At 49.8% G+C, this 22,626-nt stretch overlaps 1 protein-coding gene across 1 annotated transcript in view; it reads right to left on the bottom strand.

Moving 5' to 3' along the window:
- DNAH1 (dynein axonemal heavy chain 1) overlaps positions 1-14,576 on the bottom strand; it is a 72,546-nt gene extending 57,970 nt beyond the window's left edge. The window contains exons 1-7 of the mRNA XM_049640622.1: positions 14,016-14,576; positions 12,914-12,986; positions 11,568-11,742; positions 10,795-10,951; positions 9,715-9,847; positions 7,205-7,366; positions 6,366-6,618 (exon numbers count right to left, since the gene is read on the bottom strand). Of these exons, the coding sequence (XP_049496579.1) occupies positions 6,366-6,618; positions 7,205-7,366; positions 9,715-9,847; positions 10,795-10,951; positions 11,568-11,742; positions 12,914-12,986; positions 14,016-14,390 (1,328 nt within the window). The 5' untranslated portion in view covers positions 14,391-14,576. The remainder of the gene's footprint in view (positions 1-6,365; positions 6,619-7,204; positions 7,367-9,714; positions 9,848-10,794; positions 10,952-11,567; positions 11,743-12,913; positions 12,987-14,015) is intronic.
- Between the last annotated feature and the right edge of the window lie 8,050 nt (positions 14,577-22,626).

The following is a 22,626-nucleotide window of genomic DNA, read 5'->3' as shown; positions in this document are numbered from 1 at the left end:
GGCTTAAACTCATGAACAATGAGATTATGACCTGAGCCGAAGTCAGACACTTAACCAACTGAGCCACCCAGGCATCCCTCTCCATAGGTACTTTTAAAGGCTGTGATAAACAAACACTTAAGAAAATAGAAGTTTCAATGGATACATTAAATAAAGTCCCAAAGCTAGCATTTTCTTTTTTTTCTTTTTTTTTTTAATGTTTATTTTTTGAGAGAGAGAGAGAATGAGAGCAGGGCAGGGACAGAGACAGAGAGAGACCAAGATAGAGACAGAGGATCCAAAGCAGGCTCTGCACTGAGAGCAGAAAGCCCAGTGCAAGTCTTGAACTCACAAACTGAGAGGTCATGACCTGAGCCAAAGTCAGAGGCTTAACCGACTGAGCCACCCAGGCACCCCTAAAGTTAGAATTTTCTTAAGGGGGAAACTTACTAGAGGTACCTCCACTAATATTAGGAACAGGTAGGGATGCCTACCATCTCCGCTACTATTCAATATTGTACTGGAAGTATTAGAAAATGCAATTAAACAAGAGAAAGTGATTAGAGGAATAAGAACTGGAGAAGAAAAAGTAAAATTCTATTTACAGGTAATGTATACTTAGAAAGTCCTGGAGAGGGGTGCCTGGGACGCTCAGCCAGTTAAGTGCCCAACTCTTGATTTCAGTTCAGGTCATGATCTCACAGTTTTGTGAGTTCAGGCCCTGAGTTCGAGCCCCATGTTGGGCTCTTCACTGACAGTGCGGAACTTGCTTGGGATTCTCTGTCTCCCTCTCTCTCTGCCCCTCCTCTGCTCGTGCTGTCTCTATCTAAATAAGCAAACTTAAAAAAAAAAAAAGAAAAATATAAGAAAACCCTGGAGAATCAATAATAAAACACATTCAAACAATTCAGTAAGGATTGTTTGTAACAGGATATAAAATTAGCATACAAAAATCAGTAGGAGCAATAGTAGAGAAAATCCCATTTATAATAGCAACAAAGAAGACAAAATAATAAGAAATATGCAAAACCTACATGAGAAAAATGTAAAGCATTCCTGAAAGACACAAAAGTAGTCTTTTTTTTTTTTTTTTTGAGAGAGAGCGCGTGCATGAGTGTGGGAGAGGGGTAGAGGGAGAGAGAGAATCTTAAACAGTCTCCACACTCAGCGTAGAGCCCGACACAGGGCTTGATCCCACAATGCTGATATCATGACCTGAGCTGAAATCAAAAGTCGGACACTCAACCAACTGAGCCAACCAGGTGCTCCCAAAAGTAGTCTTGAACAAATGAATGAACATTCTTTGTTCTTGGATAGGACAGTTCAAGATTCTAAAGATGTCAGTTATATGTAAGGTAATTAAAAAATATAATGAAACCCCATCAAAAATACTAAGTGTTTTTAAACTGGAACTAGAGGATTTGATACAAGGCTCATGGGAAAATAAGCATGCAAATTCCGATCAAAATCCCAACAACATTTTTTGCAAAAATAGAAAAATCCATCCTAAAATTCATATGGAATCTCAAGGGACCCAAATAGCCAAATGATCTTAAAAAAGAACAAAGTGGGAAGACTCACACTTCCTGATTTCAAAACTTACTGTAAAGCTGCAGTAATCAAAACAGTATACTGCTGGCATAAAGACATATAGACCAAAGGAATAGAATAAATAGTTCTGAAATAACTTCTGGAATATATATGGGTCAAATGATTTTTTACAGGGGTGCCAAGACCATTTAGTGGGGGAAAGAACAGTCTTTTCCACACATTGTGCTGAGAAAACTGGATATCCACATGCAAAAGAAGAAAGTTGGACTCTTATGTAATACCATATACAAAAATTAACTCAAAATGGATCAAAACTCTAATGTAAGAGCTAAAACTATAAAACTCTTAGAACACATCGGGAAAAGCTTCATGATACTGGACTTGGCAATGATCTCCTGGCTATGACAAAGGGAACAAAAGAAAAAAAGACGAATCAGAATTCAGCAAAAGAAAAGCCTTGTGTCCTGGTAACATAAAGGACACGATCGACAGAATAAAAAGGCAAACCATGAAATGGGAGAAAGTATCTCATATCTGATAAGGGATTGGTATCCAGAATGTATAGACAACTCATAACACTCAACAACAAAAACCAAACAACTAGATTCAGATATGGGCAAAGATTGTTAATAGACATTTCTCCAAAGAAGGATCTACAAATGGCCAATAAACACATGAAAAGATGCCAACATCACTAATTGTTAGAGAAATGCAAATTAAAACCAAAATGGAATACCACTTCACATCCATTTGGATGACTATTATACAGAGAAAACAACAAGAAAAGAAACGTTGGGTGAGGATGTGAAGAAATTCGAACTTTTGTGCCCTGCTGGTGAGAATATAAAACAGTGCAGCTGCTAAGGCAGCTGGATGATGGTGTCCCAAAAATTAAAAATAGGGCTTTGCAAATACTGCTGACGCCACCAAGAGCTGCCCTGTGCCACCCCGTCACGGTCAACTCCATGATGGTCTTCGACATTTGCCATCAACCATGAGCCCTTGGGCCACGTATCCTTTGAGCCATTTGCAAAGTTCCAAATATAGCCAAAAATTTTTGTGCTCTGAGGACTGGAGCAAAATGGATTTGCTTATAAAGGTTCCTGCTTTCACAGAATTATTCCAGGGTTTATACGCCAGGGTGGTGGCTTCACATGTCATAACAGCACTGGTAGCGAGTCCATCTAGAGGGAGAAACCTGATGATGAGAATTTCATCCTGAAGCACACAGATCCTGGTGTCTCATCCACGGCAATTGCTGGACCCAACACAAACAGTTCCCAGTTTTTCATTCACACTACTAAGACTGCATATTTGGGTGGCAAGAATGTGACCTTTGGCAAGGTGAGAGAGGGCATAAATACCATGGAAACCAAGGAGTGCTTTGGGTCAAGTGATGGCAAGACCAGCAAGAAGCTCACCATTGCCAAGTGTGGACAACCCTAATAAATTTGATGTGTGCTTTCTCTTAACTACAAGACTGTTCCTTCTCCCATATGCTCATAATAGCCTATAATCAGTGCTCTCACTGCAGCTCTTTGGTTCCGTGTTTTCCTTACCCCCCTTCAAATCTAGTTAGATTGCAGAGTTAACATTATGATTATGAAATAACATAATGCTGTTTACAACAGCAACGAATAGAATTATCATATGAATAGCTAGTCCACTTCTGGGTATACACCCACAAGAACTGAAGGTAGGGACACAAGGAGAGATTTGTACACCTATACTCGCATTGTGCACAAGAACCAAAAGATGGAAGCAGCCCAAGTGCCCATCAACAGATGAAAGGATACCTAACATGCAGTACTTGCATACAATGGAACATTAAAAGGAATTTTTTTCCTTTGAATGGAAAGAGATTCCGACGCACACTACAACGTGATGAACCAAGAAGACACTGTGCTCAGTGAAATAAGCCAGACACAAAAGGTCAAATCCTGTACGATTCACAGAGACAGAAGGTAGAACGGTGGTTGCCAGGGACTGGAGGGCAACGGGAATAGGGAGTTACTGTTTAACGAGTACAGAGTTTCGCAAAGTTCTGTGGATGGATGGTGGTGATAGTTGCACAACAATGTGAATGCACTTAATTCCACTGATCTGCACACTTAAAAATGGTTAAAATGGTAATTTTTACATTATGTCTATTTTGCCATAGTTTTAAGAAATAACTAGTTAAAACAAACAAATAAAACATGCCAGAATAGCCAAGAAAACACTGAAAGGGAAAAGCTACTAAAGTGGGGGCTGGTCCTACAAGACATTAAAAAATACTGTAAAACATCCATAATTAAACCACAGTCCAACTGCACAAATAGACAAATGGGACAGTGGAAGAGAGCAGAAAGTCCAAACATAGACCTGACTGCATCTGAAAATTACTGTATGAAAAAGGTAGCATCTTGAATCACTGGGACACAGATGGAGGTTTTAATAAATGCTGATGGGTGTTTAATAAACCACTTAATAAATGCTGGTCATTTAGAAAAAGATAAAATTGGATCCATACCACATACCATACATAAGGATGGGCTCCTGGGTGGCTCAGTTGGCTAAGAGTTCAACTCTTCATTTTGGCTCAGGTCATGATCTCACATTCATGAGACAGAGCTCTGTATCAGCTCTGGGCTGAAACCATGGAGCTTGCTTGGGATTCTCTCTCTCTCTCTCTCTCTCTCTCTCTCTCTCTCTGCCCCTCCCACACTATTGCTCACGTGCACTCTCTCTCTCTCTCTCAAAAATAAATAAATAAACATTAAAAAATAAGGATGGAACAAGGATATGGAACCATGTAAGTACTAGAAGAAACCCTCACGGTGGGGAAAGGCCATCTAACTGTGACTCAAAATCCAGATGTAATAGAAGAGATGATTAACAACATTGATTAGATAAATATTTTACAAGTTATATTACAAAAATTACCACAAGCAAAGTCAAAATACAACTGACAAACCAGGAGAAAATATTTACAACATACATCACAGATGAAGGATATCCCTAATACAGAAAGAGCTCAAAATCAGAGGGAGGAAAAGCCCAAAAGCCTGAGAGAAAACAATGGGCAAAAGACATGAATAGACGAGTCACAAAAATATGTAAAAGGTGCCCTTAATCACATGAAAAGATGGAAAACACGTATCAGACTGATTTACCTTACTTATCTTCCAGACTGGCAGAAAATCACACAGCATGACAACAGACTCTTGGCAAGGCTGTGGGGGGAATGGCGCTCACACACTGCTGGCAGGTAAGCGAGATGGCACAACGCTTGCGGAGGGAAATTTGGCAACAGCTGAAAAACTACATCTGCTCTTATCTTTTGACCTAGCAATCCTGCTTCTCGCAATTTACCCTGAAGCTATCCCCAGGACAATATGAACATATAAATGCACAGGGTTTTTCACTGCAGTACTGTTTGTAATCGCAAACGGTCGGAAATGACCTAAATGCCTATATATTAGAGAACGGTTGAGTGAATGATGGTACAGGGCACATTCACACAATAGACTACTATGCAGCCATAAAAAAAGGATGAAGGAAATCTCAGTGAACGAGTAGGGATTGATGTCCAGGATGTATGTAAGTGAGAAAGGCAAAGGACAAAAGGGTATCTACAGTGTGCTGCCCTTCAAGTAAGAAGGAATGGTGTATAAGAAAATATACATGCTCATTTGTACAAGAAGAAATACAGAAAGGATAAGCCGGAAGCTAGTGCTACTGGTTAACTATGGGTATGTGGTGGGGACAGGGTGGACAGGGAAGATGTGGATAGGATACAATGAATGGGGGTGGAGAGTGACAGATCCGAGGATACCTTTATGAATACTACATATCAGTGAGAGAAACAGATACACAGAATATATACATTATACATTATATACATAAAACAAATGGACCACCACCACATTGTATTTCATCAAATAAACATATCCCACTGAAGGGGGTGGAGAACTAAACCAAGTCGCTTGAATATAGCGACATTAATACTAAATGCCCCCAGGGTAAAGAGACAAAACCTTACTTAGTAAGGTTTTTCTTCCAAAGAGTATGAATTAGCAGTTTGAAATTACTTTCTGTATATTCTAGGACTGAGCAAATAAATATACTATGAACAATGGGAGCTAGTTTTCTTCTAGAAGTAAGAAATATGTATAAGTGAGAGTGAGTGAGCCATGTGGTGTTGGGGTCAATTTGAAGGTATCATTAGGAATCCATGGTTTTTAACAGACAGAAAGAATTAGACATGGGTGTGTGTGGGGGGGGGGGGTGTAATATGCAATTTAATGCAATTTAATGCAATGTAATATAATAATAGTATAACATAGTATAATAATATATATATTCCCCAGATTTGTCTGGCCTAAGAGCCTCACAGCAATGATTTCCCAGTAGCAATGAGCATATCTAACGCCCAGATCTTGGTTTTTAAACTCCCCCACTGAAAGGAACCAGGGGTTCTTGGAGAAATAGCTGATTTCAGGGCTGGGTCTGGAGAAGTACAAGATGAGCCCAGCACTTCTTGCTATGCCCCAAATTAAAGACATACTCAAAGAACGATAGGAATATATCAGCTTGAGGAGGCTCTCTCTGGCCAAATCTGGGACAATTTGGGCACCAAAATAAAAAACAGTAGTAACAGGTTCTGTCCCTTTGAATAAGAATCCATGAGTTGATACTGATAATGAGAGATCTGGAGATGAAAAAGACATGACTTGGGGCCAAGAAGTCCACAGTGCAGTGGGCAACGTGGCCCACAGGTGAGCACGGAGGGAGCATTGCCCCCTGGGCTCCTGGAGGAAGTGGGCATAATGAAGGGTCTAGTGGAGACTCACGAGGGCCCTTTGCGCATCCGGGGTGTGCTCATGGCCCACTGCTTGATCTTGCTCAGGCTCTGCTCATTGATGAGCTGGTGGCCCTCAGAGGGCATGCAGTCCACGTACAGATTGTATAGCAGCAGAGCCTCTGTGTTCTTGCGCAGGGCGTTGGCCTGGACCACACGCTGCGTGAACACGTGTGGGTCCTCAGCGCAGAAGAGAAGCTGGATCCGAGGCACCCAGTACTGGCAGGCGAGGAGGGGGTGCCTTCCTGGGGCCAGGTGGGAGAGAAAAGGGAACACACAACACAGTCAGACTCTCTAGGCTGGAACACTGGGCTCTAGCCTGACTCTGCTACTGATGCATGGTGGCCCTGCACAAGTGGGTTCTCTCTTCTGACACCCTGTCACATCTGCAGAATGGGTATGACAACACTCCTCTCCCTGCCCACCTCACAGTTGGCCATGGATGGATGTGAAAGTGCTTTGTAAACCATAAAGATCTGTGCACAGACAAACAGTCACACAGGGGCGGCTGCTGAAGTGCCCACTCCTCGCTGCCACACTCAAGGTAAACATCACTAACTGATGGGCCTTGGATGCCTTCTCTGCATCATGTTGCAAGTGGTACCATCAGCTGCTCAGGGCAGGCATATCCAATAATGGCCATTTGCCCTTCCTGGGGTCTCTCTCTGAATGATGGGTCCTCTGGTTTTCACTGGCCAGGGGACAGACAGCCACAGGACATACAGAGCAAGGAAGAATTCAGGCCTGATGTGGCTGTGCCATGGGTGGGGGGTGGCCTCAGTCATGGTCCTGAGTGGGGGGTCTGCATGGGGTGGGGCAGAGAGCCTATACCTTCAGCGGTGACCCCTCCATTCAGAATGGGCTTCCCCGTCTCATCTCGCACCAAGCCGTTCTCATCTGTCTTGTGTACCAGGTACAGCCTCTTCTCCTTGTCATAGTCCACGACACCGACATCGCACCATTCATACTTCAGCTTCCGACTTTTGGGGTCCTCTGAAACAGAAGGGGAACACACCAGTGCTCTCTGCTGTAGGGTGGGTAGGGGACTCTGTGTGGGCAGCAGGCGCTGGGAACGAGTCTCATTGGCCACTGGTCTGGCCTCCCTCCCACCAGGATGATCCCTTCTAGCTCCAGCAAAGCAGCGATCCTGCTTCCTCCCAGCTGAGCTGGCCTCTGGGGAACCCCTGGTGGCAGGAGGAGCCAGAAGGACCAGACCCCTCTGTCTCTGTGCTCTGCATGACCCCATCAGGATAGACAGAGACACAGGCCAGCAGGGCTAGAACGGGAGGCAGGAAAGCCCCAGGCACACAGAGACCTGGTGAGGATGTAGTTGTGAAGCTCATCATGTCTGAACTGGACCCCTTCAAAGTGACCAAGACCAGAGTGAACCCCTTCCCATGGGCTGCATGTGGCAGTTGAACCCTTAGGCCCCTTATATCAGGACAGGTCAGGTCAAGGTAAAAGATTGTTGCCCTGCAGTGGTCCCAAAATGGGCCTCAGGGCCTGTTGGTCAGGATGGGCCTTCCACTCACTTCCTGGACTGCAAGCCTTTGCACTGCTTCTCCAGCTCATCTCCTGCCACCACCTACCCTTTTGTCTCTCCAGCCATACTGCATGTCTGGCTATTCCTGTGACTTTGGAGCTTACTCCTGCCTCAGAGACTTTGCATTGGCTATGCTCTCTGACTGGAACAGTCTTTGCTCAGGTCACCTCATTGCTAGTTTGTTCCTTGCTCAAATGGCTTCCCCTCCGAGAAGCATCTCTGCCTCAAAGAGTGCCTTTGCCCCAGGCACCCTCTGACTTGTTAGCCCATTTGTGTCCCTCACAGAGCCTGAAGTCATACTATGTATGCATCCAGTCCTGGTTCTGGTCAGCCTCCTCACACCTTTTAAGGCAGAAGTGCCTTAAAATAAGCTGATGGGTTCTACAGCCTGGGTTGAGGAAGAACAGCTGGAACTCCAAGGAATTGCTAACATGCTGGCTGGATGCTATATGCTTCTCTTTGGAAAATGCTCTTTGGAAAATGCTGACCTGTCTTGGCTCAACTTAGAGAAGATGATGTCACAAGAAGGAACCAGCAGAAAACCAGAGGTCTCTGGCAGAAATGCTCCCTGCCAGCCCCCCTCCCACCAGTGCCACTGCCCAAGGCCAGGGCCCACATGAAGGAGGGCAAACAGAAGCACTTCCGGGAGGCTGGTACTTGATACATTTAAGGTTAATGCAGCCCCCCCCCCTTCTGGTTTTATTGCCAGGAATTGGAGATCTGGGAACAATTGAGTTAAATTATTTTTGTAATTAAGTCCAAAGTAAAGGGAACATTCTGGGCTTCTTGTCTAGTTCAGAGAAATTGATTCCAGCATTAACATGTTTTTAAATCGAAACATAAACTTACAGCCTGCTCAATGGACTTACTGTGGGGCCCCCTGGAGGCTGAGAAGTCTTAAAACCAACCAGCATGGCTCTCAATCCTGGGCAGAGTCCATGGGGGTTGGGGGGGCACTCCCCGTCCCAAAGCAGCATGTCCACCACGGGGCAGGGAGCAGAGCAGCCCTCAGCCCTGCACAGAGGGGCAGCCAACTCCAACCTCCAACTTCATAACCCAGATCTTCCTCAGATGCTCACTCAGAGGCAGCCAAGGTAGGTCAACCTGGCTCAGTTCTCTACAGCAGCAAACACAGCCCCAGGGCAGATGTGGGGCCAAAGGAGGGACAGACACAGACAAAGCAGAGATACAGCTCATCTGTGGGACATCAGTGCAGGTATGTGTGTTGGGGCGGGGGGAGATAGTGGCTGTGAATGGGTGATGGGAGGTGTGTGAGTATGTGTGGTGAAAACGTGTGTGAAGTGGGGGATGGTGTGTGAGTATGATGGTAAGTGTGCTTGTGAATGTGTGTTTGCAAGCAGGTGTGTAAGCATGAGAATGTGTGTTGTCCATGCAGAGGTGCAAGTTGAGAGGCCATAGGTAAAGCTAGAGCAATGGTGATTTCTAGGTGGCAGGAAGGAAGGCTTGAATTGTGTCCCTTGTACACATTTGAACATTTCCAACAAGCTTGCATATTTTTTATTATCAATAAATCAAAGATTTTTTTAAACACTAGACACCATCCAGCAGTCCCTTCCCCAACCCTCCCACAATGTCATCCCTGGTCCTTGTATTTTTTGACTCTATATGGCCAGCCCCTTAGTCTGTATCCCAGCTGGGAGGCCTCAAAAGGTGGGAGCCCTCCCCTCCCACAGCTGCCAGCCCCTAGGGCAGCCCAGAAGTCAATGGTTGGGCTGCTTGCCAGACAGGGATGGTACAGACCAGGATCCTGCCCCCCACCCATGCCGGCCCTGCTCACCATGACCTAGGATGTCATCAGTGGGCAGGAGGGCTTTTCCAGGGACAGGTTTCCTGTCCTGAGACCCTGGCTCCAAGCCCATGTTGATCCACTCACTGGGAGTCCGGCAATCAAACTCCTCATTGTCAAATACCTGGAAGAAATGGGCAGAGGTCAGGAGGAGGCAGCTCTCCCCTAGAGGGGCCAAATGGGTTGGGTGTGTCAGAAGATGAGGGTGCCTAAGTAAGTCTTCTTCAGATACAGAAGCTACAGACTGAGGGCCATGGGGCTGAATGTCTCCCCCACTATTCATAGGGGCCTGTGGGGTCTGGCTCTGTGAAACCCTGGATCCCCACCCAACCGGCAACCCTGATGCAAGCAGAGGGGTATTTGGGGACTCAGAGCAGGATATGAGCTCTCTCTCCCACTGCCCAAGGATCATCCATCTCAGGCCCAAGGGAAGAGGTGGACCTTGGATTTTTCTGAGCATTCCACCTACATGCAGAAATGAAGGAGATTCAGGGTAGTCAGGAGGCCACCCTTAGTAGGGTGATGTGGATTCAGCTCTGCCTCCCCACAGGGACCGCCAAGCAAGACATACTCAGGGTCAGGGAGAGGAAGGGCAGGGAGGCTAGTGAAAGCTAGAGCAGGCTATGCTCCCTCTTTCTCCTTCTCGGACCCAGTTTCCCCATCGGTATCCCAAAGGAGCTACAATGAGGCCCTCCTCCACCTCAGTTCCCCCCATCTCAGTGAGTCCAGGAGCAGTGGTCAGGGAGCTCCATATACTACTCCACAGTCCAACTGGGCTGCTTCTGGTGCCTCAAGGTTGGGAGCTGGGGGGACAGAGATTGCATACACAGGTTCCCCAGGCTCCCAAGCAAAAAGCAGAGTCAGCATCTCAGGGGTTCTGGGGCCCCTTCTGTCCCAGCCTAGGATGATCAAAACCCCTGGCGGGAAGGTCCAATTATGCTTGACAAGTGAGTGCTTATGATTCCCACAGATCCCCTTTCGGGTCTGATCTCTCGGCCGGGGTCCTGTACCCCTCCCACCCACCCTTCCCCCCACTGCTGACCATCAGCTTGCTATGGAAACTAGGCTCACCTTCAGTGGGAGGTAGATGGGAAAGAGCGGGTCATGGCCCTGCTCAATGGTCTGGGGGTGGTGGGGGTCTGGGTGCCTGGGCATGAGCTTGTCAGAGTCGATGCCCTCATGAGCCAGTAACTGCTCGATGTCCAGACTCAGGTACAGCCGCTTCCTCCTGGCCGAGGGGGGACAAGGGAATCTCATGACAGCTCAGCTCATCTGAGATGGCTTCATGGATGCCAGCAAGGGTCCACAGGGTCGTGGTGGATAAGAGTGTGGCCCAGGGATGCCTCCAGGGCCCCCCACCCCTCTGGAATTCATCAGGAAGTAGTGTGGTAGCTGGGGCTGATGTCTTGGGCCCCGGCTGCCCTGTGTCTGTCTGGTACTTCCACTACATTGACCTAAATGCCACCCTCCCCAATCCTACAGCAAGGAAAGCAGTTTGTTCCTATAAAGAAACCAAAGGGTGAGGTGCCTGGGTGGCTCAGTCAGTTAAGCATCTGACTCTTGATTTCAGCTCAGGTCATGATCTCATGGTTTGCGAGTTCAAGCCCTCTGCACCGACAGCAGGGAGCCTGCTTGGGATTGTCTCTCTGTGTGTCTCTCAAAATAAATAAATAAAACTTAAAACAAAAACAAAAAATAAAGCAAAGGGTACAAGATTTGCACACAGGCCCATTTTAGTAACCTCTGCCATGAAGACCTAGTAGCCTGCTGTCCCTCGCTCCTTGACTTGGGTGGATGCCACCCCCCCAAAGGAATAGGCCCTCCCACTGCCAACCTGGCCATACCTCTCAATCTCAATCTTTCGGGGGCACTGGCCTGGCAGCACCAGGAAAGGCACCTGCACCTTGGGCTCGTAGGCCTGCAGTGGGAAGTCAGTCTGGGTGAGCACCCGGGTGGTGGACTCGAAGCGCTGCTGTTCCAAATGTTCCTCGAAGCCTTCAGGAATCTCAAAACTTCTGACTGCAGGCAAAGGCACAGGCAGGAGTGTCAGGGGCTCAGGCCAGAGCCCAATACGCCCCAAGACAAAGCGCTAGGTACTGGGTATGAGCGCCCTGGGGCAAGGGAAGCTCAGAGCTTGCCTGTGGCTGGCAGTGGCGACAAGAAGCCAGATTTGGCACCAGGCACCCAAGGGAGGGCAAGTCTGGAGGGACAAGGGCCTCCAGAGGGTGTGTTTTGGTCTTGCTTTTCCTCATGTGGATGGGGATGCAGAGCTGCCGAGCATCCCCACCCCACCCCACTATGAATGGTAGGAGCACCCCACAACCCTTAGATCTGTACTCTGTAAGCATTTTCTGGGCCACAGATGTCTGTGAGACGGTACAGCCCAATAGACTGGATCCTCAGCTCACCACACAAATGCACATACATGTGATATTTCCTGAGCCACTTCTGGGGCTTCACAGACCCCATGAGGTCCGTGGGCACTGAGAGGACTAATCTGGGCAGTGTCAGCAAGGAGCCAGGCCTCTCCTGGGGCTGGGGAGGAGAGGCAGACAGCTGGGACCTCTGAGCCTGATCGAAGCGGGTATCCTGTCTGCCAGCCAGGTGGGAGGGCTCCCACCTGATTCCTCACTCAGGGCCCCACCCACCTTGCTGCTTCTCCTGGAGCCGCCCTATTCTCCCCTCTGCCACCGGAGACTGCCCCACACTCTGCGGTCCTGCCCCAGTCCTTACAGGACTCAGCGCAGAGCCTGGGAGGAGAGTCCTCATTCAGCAGAGATCTTCTGGGCACTTTCCCATGCCAGGCCCTATTCTAGACACTGGGGTCCCAGCAGGGAAAACTCAGACACAGCCCTGGCCTTCTCCAAGCTCATGTTCCAGGGGAGGTAGAAAAGGTAATTTATACACGTGAAAACCCTAGTGTCCCCAGCTGGGCAGAGAACTGATACCCTGGCCCTCAGCAGCCTCACCCACTGTGGTGCCCTTGTCACAGCTCAGCTAAGAGGAACATAAGGTGTGGTTCACTGAGCACTAACCGTTAGCTTGGCCCTTGCAAAGCACCTTATATCTTGTTACCCCCATTTTATAGCTAAGGAAACTGAGATCCTGAGCCAAGTAGAAACAATCTAAGACCAGAGGTCTTGCTTCTAAATGGCACCCACTCATCCACCCTGCCCTTCTAGGCACTGACCTTTTGGAGTAAACTTGTCAAGGTCGGCCTGCCGCAGGAGATCTTGGTTCATGCAGGGACCACGGCATACTTCCTAAAACCAAATCCCAGAGCTCTAAGGGGGTATAAACATCCTGGGGACAGGCAGGACCTGGGAGGGACCACAAGGCCAAGTGTCGCCCCCAAGCCCACCGGGGAACACCCAAGGGCACGGGAATGGGGCAGAACAGTGAGTTTCCACAATTCCTCATTCAGAGGCCATAGTGGGCAACAAGCTCCAGCCACTTGGGACACCCCTGACCTCACCCCCTTCTGATCCTGCACAGCTCCCTCCTCACTCTAAGAACACTCCTGCTGTGTCTGGGAGCTGAGCCACTAGATGGAGGGACCACAAGGCCAGCAGGTGTCTCTGTGCATGTCTCCCCCACCAAGGGTGACTCTGGCACCCCCAGCATAGTGGGGATCCATGGATCTTTGCCCTAACCCTCTTGGCCTATCCTAGTTAGAACTTTCCTAAGGCTGTCCAGGACTACGGGGCTCTTTGAACTCTCCCCTGGTCATCACCTGTCTATACTCCCCCTACCCCAAGCCTCCATCTGTCCTCTCACATTCTCTCCTCCTTCTCTACACAGGCCATGGAGCCTGTCAGGGTTCCCAAGCCTCTGTACCTTCTGTTCCCCATGCCTGGAACACACCTCCTCCCAGCCACCCAGTAAACACATAGTATGCCACTTTGTCCAAGGACCCCCTACCCAATCAGAGCTGGGGGACAATTCCCCCACCAAAGTCATTGTCCCATGACAATAGGGACATGGATGTCTTGTCCTCACTGTCACCAGTGCTCAGTCCAGGGCCTGTCACATAAGAGATATTCAGTAATGAATTGTTGAATGAATGGGCAAATGGATGGAGGGACAGATGGACAGATGATCAGAAGGATGGATGGGTGGGTGGATGGTGGGTGGATGGATGGATGGACAAATTATTAGACACAGATGGCTAGATGGATAAATGAACAAATGGACTGATGGCAAGATGGATGGGTGGAAGGAAGCAAGGAAGGAAGGGTGACTAGAACCCACAAGAGGGTTTGGGCTTGGTAGGGGACAGCTACCACACTCACCCCCATTTGATCCAAGCTTCCAGGGCTGAGGATGTCAGAGTAGTACCCACGCTGCTTCATCAGGGGGTACTTCTTATCAGTGCCTGTCAGGGGCAACTTCTGGGGCTGCCCCAAGACTGAGAGCGTGGGTGGGGGCAGGGGTAAAGGCAGGGTATTGGGGTCAGGGCTTAGAGCCTTGGAGCCAAAATCTGGTCCCAGAAGAATCTTCCCCAGGTTATACTCTAGGTCTGCCTGGGTCCTCTTCAGGTTACACTCTTGGCCTGCAGGAGTACTGCTGCACTCTGGGCTCTGAGGGGTCCTTCCTGGGCTGTAGCCTTCTCTGTTAGGCTGCTCCATGCTGCTTCTTGAGGCGCTCCTAGGAGAAGATACTGGCATCACTGGGCCCTTGCTGGCTTCTGTTCAGCCCCCAGGGGCACCGGGACACAGGGATGCCTCATCTGCATCCTGCAACCGGCCACAGCTTGCCACACAGAGGGTGGAGAGGGAGGAAGTGGTCTCCTAATTTGGACAGACACAGACACGCAGTGCCAGGCAGGTCCCACCAGGAGACAACAGGGCCTTCCCTGGATGTGGCATGTGAGAAATGAGCCCCCAGAGTCAGGGGCGGAGTGAGGGGAGTCAGGGAAGCTCTGCAGATGCCCCCGCTCCAGTGCGTCCTTCTACACCTGCTCACCCCCTCTCCTCCATGTTAGACAGCAAGGCCTGGTTACTCACAAAGGAGACGAGGAGGGTGGCCCAGAGTTCACTCAGTGAAAGGCCCTGTTTGGTTTTCCCCAAAATGACTTTCAGCAGGAGGCAATCCTGGTGCCCCAGCCCAACTGAACTGCCCTGTCTCTCTCTACTGTGAGGTGCTGGGCCACGCGCTGTCTCCCCCACCTGTGTCTGCCCCACACCATAACCCAGGAACCAGAGGACTAAATGGTCTCCCTGGAGGGATCCTGACCTTCCCGTGACCCACAGATCCCGCTGTTACAGAAGGGTATTCAGCTGCCCTGGCTCTCAGGGTCAGTTCAGCTCATGCAATGCATCCCCTTGCGTCTCCCCAACAGGAACAGCACATGTACCACGGGGCTGCATACACATCCACCATCCCAGGGACAAGGGTTTGCAGAACTTTTACTACAGGCTGAGCAAGCCCTTGCCAAGCCGCTCTTGCTTTTGGCTACCTCAAAACGTATCACTGGGGGAAATCCTTGGTCAGGGCAGGGTTATAAGAGATTTGGACAAGGGTATGGTGATGAAGAGGTTTTCATATAATGCAGGTACAAAAATAAAAAGGGAGTGAGTCTATAATTATCTCAATAACAATGTCATTTAAAAAGAGAGGGTATCTTGTTACAAATAGAGAGGGAGGGAGGCAAACCGTAAGAGACTCTTAAATACAGAGAACAAACTGAGGGTTGATGGGGGAGGGGTGGGGAAGAGGAGAAAATGGGTGATGGGCATTGAGGGGGGCACCTGTTGGGATAAGCACTGGGTGTTGTATGTAAGCAATGAATCATGGGAATCTACCCTCAAAACGAAGAGCACACCATATACACGGTGTGTTAGCCAACTTGACGATAAATTATATTAAAAATAAATAAATAAATAAACAAACGAACAAATCTTTAAAAAAATAAATAAATAAAGAAGAGAGGGTATCTTAACAAAAGAATACCCTGACCCAAGCATCACCCTCTCCTCTGGCCCCATCCCATTTCCCAACCCCTGCACACTATGACAAAGCAGCCAGGAGTTCACGGTACAAGCCGCTCTGTTGGCTGGGTGTTTCGTGCCCTGTTGTCTCCATTTTAAGCATGCCTGGCTGGTGTAGGCTTCCTGTTGGATCACTGCAGGGTAATCCTGTCTGGACTGACCTGAAAGGCGGGCTGGGCAGCCAGGACTGTCTGGATCAAAGCTACCCAGCAGTGCTGAAGCAGCCTGAAGTGCTGAGTCCATTTGTAAGAAGGAGGTGGTGAGCTGGCAAGACCACTTTAGGGCCCATGAAAGGCCAGATAGGGCTCTGGCAGGAAGGCCCAAACTCTGAGCCCAGAGGCTGACCAGTTTCTAACCAGTGTCCTACTAGAACTCGGCTCCCTGAACCCATTCCCTGGTAGTCAGCCACCTCATGGGGCAGGCCCTAAAAACAATGTTGAGTTTGGCCTACCCATCTGACAGTCACCAGCCCTTCCCAGAGCACCCTAACGGACAGAGGACCCACTGGGGCTCAGCTCCATCATGGCTGCAAACCCAAAGATGTCTGCTCATCTTTGAACAAAATCACCAAACAGGGCAGTTCTTGGAGAGGCGGGGTCCCCACTCCACAGGAGGGCATCCCACTCCCTGGTTTCCCCAGCTCTCAAATGTGCTTGAATATGTTGGGCTGCTGAACTGGTGTGTCATCAGGCTCAGCCAAGATGACAGATGCAGAAATGTCCAGGAAAGCACAGTGTTACTGGAGGCAAAAGGAGCCTGTGTTGGGTTTTTTTTTTCTCCCATGAGCCAACTCCCTCCAAGAAGTCTGGCAGTGGGGGATCCATACAGACATGTTCCATGAAGGAAGGCACGAGAGCAAGCTGCAAACTCAGAATCCTGTCTCTCCTCCATCCCTCAGCCCTTTACAAAGATCCACGGCTCCCTTCCCATCCCACCCCAGCTCTAGGCACCTGTGCATTGCTGGTGTGCACAGGACCTGTGACAGATACACAGACAGATCCACCTCTGTCTCCTATCAGCCCCACCAGTGATGGCTGCCTCTATGTGGGAATGAGTGGGGCTGGTAAGAGGGTGAGTACATGGTTACCAGCAAGCCTCTGCTGCTCACTCTGGGCACTCTCCCCTCTTACATGAGGAAACTGACCAGTAAGATGGCAGGGGTGGCCCCAGCAGACACAGTGTGTGGGAATGGTGAATGCTATTAGGGGCTTACATGTAGTTTGTGCAACATCTCGTTCAAACCTCTGAGGTGAGAACTGAGACTATCCTCATTTCTCAGAGGTAGGGCAAATGAGGTTCAGAGAGGTTAAGGGACCTGTGCAAGTTCAGCCAGCCAGCAAGAGGCACAGGTGGAATTTAAACCGAGGCATTCTTTCTCCCCAGTCAGACCACCTGGGAGTTCTAATTGCTTGAGTCAGAAGAAGCTTCAGGTTGGATTCAGTGACATTCAACCCCATGTGACCCAACCACCCACCAGGCACTGGCTGGATGGACACAAATGAACAAGGGAGTTTGATCCTCACGACACATACTACTACCATCACCAATCCACAAACAAGGAAATGAAGGTCCAGAGAAGTCAAGAAACTCGCAAAGGACACACAGCCAAGAACTGACAGAACCAGAAGGGAAACTGAGGTCTTCACTTCTGGCTGACCCAAAGATCCATGTCCCTAAGCAACACCACAGTGGTTCTCAAACTGCACCAAAGAGCCCTGAGGTTCTTTGGTGAGTGCTTGTGGGGAGGAGGGCCAAAGCAGAAGAAATTCAGAGCCACCCAACCTTGGATTCAGCAAAGACCCTGTATCTGTTTCACATACCAGGTTCTGTGTAAGGTGTCATCTAATAGATCTGTGGCTTAAAGGATTTTTGAAGTCTCTTCCCTTGTGGGGGCTACCTGGCAAACACTACTACTGTGGATGGCAATAACCCTGACAGGCGTGGGGTTCTCTCCGCCTTTTTGGAGTACTCACCTAATGTGAGCCCCTCTGTGCTCCCACATCTGTCTGAGGCTCTTCCCTCCAGCGAACACCTCCCTGTATTGTATGTGCACATCTATCCTCCCTGCCAGGTGATCGTGAGAGCTGCAAATGCAGGAATTCGGGGGTGACGTTGGTCTCTGGAACCTCAGCACCTAGCACAGGACTGGCACAGGCTTGGCACAGAGTAGGTGCCTCAAAGGTGTCTGCCAAATGATTTCATGAGTGAGAAAAGTAAGGAAAGAAAGCTGATGTCTGTAACGAGTCTGTGAGATAGGGACGGCGGTGCTTTGAGGATTTGCAGATGGGGACATGGAGGACTATGGCTGCAGTTGGCATCAGGAGAGGGACTGTGTGGCTGATAAGGACTTAGGCTCCTTGCCTGCAGGGGCCTTCCACAGGGCGGGGAGTTGTGGCTACATTCTCCGCGTGTGGGGCAGGGGGAGGGCAAAAAGTCAGTCTAGTAAGTACAGGGCTTACCCGGAAGGTTGTTTAAAAGTGTCTCCCACTCCTTTCCCCCTGGCCGAGGCTCAGGAAACTGAATGCGCAGTCAGAGACAGGAATGTGGACCCTGGGCCGGAAGGGAGTCCTCCTTCCCGTCCACTCGCCTTCTGTGCCTTATCGAGGTGCCCCTGCCCCTGCTGACCCAACCATCCCCCTCGGTGGCCACCGACTTACCGGCTCCAACGAGCAGAGTGCTGTCTGGTGGCCCGTCTCTAGGGAGGGACGCTGGACCTGTTGCTAAGGGGCGGGATCATCCGCGCGGCGGGCGGGACTTCCGCCCCCGAAAGCTCCCCGGGTCTGCAAGTCCCCTCGCCCAACACCACCTACAGGCTGGGACTTGGTTCCTCCCGCCCTGTGCTCCCGTCTTTCCTCGGCGGATGGGGACAGTGGCCGCCCTCTAGTCTGTCAAACCCAGGCTCCATTACCTGTCTCCCCTCCCTGACTCTTCTAGAGTAAAGAGACAAAACAGCCAAACGCAGGGCAAGGACTTTGATTGAATCCTGGGGAAAATAAATAAAATAACAAGTAAAGTTATGTGAATAATTTGGGGGTAATAATTGAGGAAGTTCATATCTAAGCCACAGCTGTGGGCCAGATGGTCAGATCGCTGCGAAAAGGGTCACTTCTGTTCTCTGGAGGTTCAGCTTGTACAGAAACACACACACACACACACACACACACACACACACACCAGGCTGCAACTCAGCCTCCTCAGGGTGGGCAGTGGGTGCTCCTGCCCCCAATCTTTGGCCTCAGTCACCCATCTGCTCCAAGGACCTGGCATGAGTTCAGGCTTTGATCCTCCTGTCTGTCCTGGATATTGAATTTTTGTTAATTTTCTTAGATGTGAAAAATGATATTGTGGTTGTATAGGAGACTGTCCCTGTCTTAACTGATGTGGGCTGGAGAATTTCAGGACAAATGTCAGGATATCCGCTGCTGTGACTTCCTTTCAAATGGTTTGGCTAGATTTATATATAGATAAGTATAGTTAGGAGATGAAGCAAAAATGGTCCAATACTGACAACTGAGAGATATAAACGTTTACTGATGTCCACTGCACTAGTCTTAAACATTTGGGGGGGGGGGGAGTGGGGGGAGAGGGTCAGGGTAAGAAGTGGGTTACAAAAGAAATTTAAAAACCATCCCACCTCAACCTAAGAACCCTTACCCAGAGAGCTTTCTCCGCATTGGCCCCATTTCATAGATGGGGAAACTGAGGCTTGGTGAGGCAGGTCGGTGTAGAGGGAGGTAGGAGGACCCGAGATTCATTAAACAAATGTCCAATTCTATTTGACATTTTAGTTATGCTAGCTTAGTGTCAAGCCAGTGCTGGGCACTGAGCATTCAGATTTAAACTGGTTTCTGCCTTAAAATGTCTGTTGAAAGAGAGAGCCAGAGAGGCCAGGCCATGAGGAGTCCAGAGGCAGAGTGTAAGCTGTGGCTGGAGACAGTGATTTGGCCTTCGTACAGGTTTCTGCTTCCTCTGTACAGAACACCTCTCTCCACCAACTCCTACCCCTGGCCAACTCCTATTCATCCTTCAAGATCCAATGTTGGTGCAACTTTCCCTAAGCTCAAACTGTAGTGTTATTTGCTTTTCTTGTTGGCATTCACACAGTAGGTGCTTAGTGATCATTGTGGGAGGAAGGAAAGGGTATAAGGGGGATTGGAGGCAAAGCTGACCAAAGCTCTTTGAGGAGACAAAAACCCTCAAAGCCCTGCTTAGGACAGCCTGGCTCCTTTGTGGGTCTGGGGATATGCTGTGTACCCTGTTCGACCTAGAAAGAGGCACCTGCTTCCTGGATTTTTCCTGGCACTTCCCACACTGGGTACAGCTGTCCAAAAAAGCTGCAGTACCCATCCGGGTTGCCAGGGCAACATCAGCCCATGGTGGGACGTCAGGGATGACAGGGGCAGAGTGCTAATCCTGGAAAGTTGCCAAGCAACGCAGTGGGTTGATGATGTCACAGGGGCCATGGCTGCCAGACAAATGGATAGGCCACTGCAGGAAGGCTCTACTCTCAGAAGGTCCAGCCCACAGATCCCCCACTCCCCACCATGAGATAGTCACTGCTGTGTCCCTTACCTGGGGCATGGGGGCCAGGGGGTCTGCTTCTCCCAGCAGTCCTGCCACCTCGACTCTGCCCCTCTGTAAGTGTGGGCGGTGGGTATGCCTGCCTCCCTCCCTCCCTGGCAGGACACTGGGGTCAGTCCCTGCTCTCTTGGGTCTCAAGTGTCCACCCTCTAATGCCTCCATCTTCTCCAGTGGTTGAGCATGGGTTTAGGCTTTGCTTTTCCTGCCCTGCCCTGGAGGCCACCACACTTACTTGTTCCCTGAGGGAGGAACAAGGGGCTGAGCCATGACCTACCCCCACCCCACCCCCCGCCAGGGATCCCACCTACCCTGTGGTGGGAGGGCAGTCTTTTGCTCTGTTCTCTGGGGGCTGGAAGGGAAGCCAGCCTTGCTCTTGTTGAAATAGGAAAGACTGGGTTCCTGCAAGAGCTTGTGAGTGGGGGTCCTGTACCCATCTCTGGTAGCCTGGAAACTTAGAGCTTGGGCAAGCAGACTGTTTAGGGCACCTAGGCTCATGCCTTTTGGGCAAGAAGTCTGAGGGCATGGCAATCCTAGGCTCCCCCTCCCCTGTGCCTTCCTGCTGGCAGTGCTGAAGCTGGGAGCAATGCTTCACTGGCAGTGGAGATGAAAGTCCCGTGTGAATAGACAGCAGTGAGCCCTTCATGTGGCCGGCCAGCTGGAACAGAGGGCGACAGGCATCCAGACAGGATGGCTGGAGCTATCCACTCCCCACCAGCCCCCAGCTGCCTCTTGGGCCCCCAAGATCTCCCTCTGGTTTTCTAAGCCAGGGGCTCTGAGCTGCTAAGAGAAACTGAGTCACAGACATGGGGGCTGTCAGAGGGCTAGGCGAGGTTTGTGGTTCACCGCTCTCCCTAGGCTGCCTCTGACCTTTCCCCTTCTCTGTCATTGGCCAGCTGGCTTCAGCAGCTCTGACCAGAACTTTCTTTGATGAATAAAAATGGAGACAAATTAATTCTCCTTGGATCCATGAGGTCAGCTTCACAGATAAGACCTTAAAAGCCCAGCGCTCAGGGAGGAGTAGGAGTTCCTGGGAGACTGGAAGATTGAGGACCCCTGACCCGTGAATGCTGAGGCCTCATCCTAGCCCCCAGCCCAAACCCATTGCCACCTGTACTCACGTGGAGCTTCCTAGTGAGAATTTCCTCCCTCTCAGTTTTTCTACAACTTCCCATCCCATCTCAGGCCACACCTCCTCAGGAAGCCCTCCCTGATTGCCTCAGCCCACAAAACACGCTTATACTCTCTTCAGGGGCCCAAAGGACCATGGTCAGTACACCTTGATAGGCAACCATACATTGGTCACTGCTGTGTCACCCAACTGGAGGGTGGGCTTGAACAGCAGGAATGGTGGGGGATGGGGGTGGGGGTGCTGCTTTTCCCAGCAGCCCTGCCGATCGATGAGTCCTAGAAGAACCCTTAGGGAGATAACTAGGAAACAATAACACACATGAGAGCCACCACCCCGGAGATGGTGACCATCGACCAGCTGTACACAGTCTCACCTTCACACCCTCTTCCCCAGCCTACCTCCCTCTGACCTGAAATTCCAGACCATCCCCAGAACAGGGTCCAGGATGTTGAGTTTCCACTCTCCAGGAGCAGGGGCCAAGAGGGGGTCCCAGTGATAGACCCCTACACAGGAAGCTGTTTGTCATAATTAGGCTCTGAGTGCCTCTGATTTCCCCTTGGCCCCAAGGAACTCACTGAGCACTGAATACTGACTGAATGATTTCTTGGCAGACTGGGGATGGCCTCATCATCATGGTTCCATGACCCACCAAGTGCCCCCACCTCCCTTCTCCAGGGATCCTGAGTTTATTGAGTCTGGGGACCAGACAACCATACTGACCCACCCCTAGAAAGTTCTATGAACAGGGCAGGAGGCCTGGGTTCTGCTGCTGACTCACTGGGCAAGTCTCTTCCCTTGCTAGGCCTCAGTTTTTCCATCTGCACAGTGGAGTCCACAAAACTTGCTGAGGCCTGCACCAGAACCACCTATACAGAATGATCTGAGGGACACCAGGACTGTTGCCCTGCCCCAGATGCCCCCATTCCTGGCAAAAGCTTTGCCCCTGCCACACCTCTGGGAGGGAATATGTAAGAAATCCCAGACAGGTCGGGGTGCCTGGTGCTTAGTCGATTAAGCAGTTAAGCATCTGACTCCTGATCTCATGGTTCAAGAGTTCGAGCTCCATGTCGGGATCTGCACTGACCATGCAGAGCCTACTTTGTATTCTCTCTTTCTCTACCCCTCCCCTGCACGTGTGCTCTCTCTCTCAAAATAAGTAAAAAGAAAGAAAGAAAGAAAGAAAGAAAGAAAGAAAGAAAGAAA

The sequence above is a fragment of the Panthera uncia genome, chromosome A2, assembly GCF_023721935.1.
Source record: "Panthera uncia isolate 11264 chromosome A2, Puncia_PCG_1.0, whole genome shotgun sequence".
In the NCBI taxonomy this organism is placed as follows: domain Eukaryota; kingdom Metazoa; phylum Chordata; class Mammalia; order Carnivora; family Felidae; genus Panthera; species Panthera uncia.
This window is presented reverse-complemented; position numbering and strand designations above follow the sequence as displayed.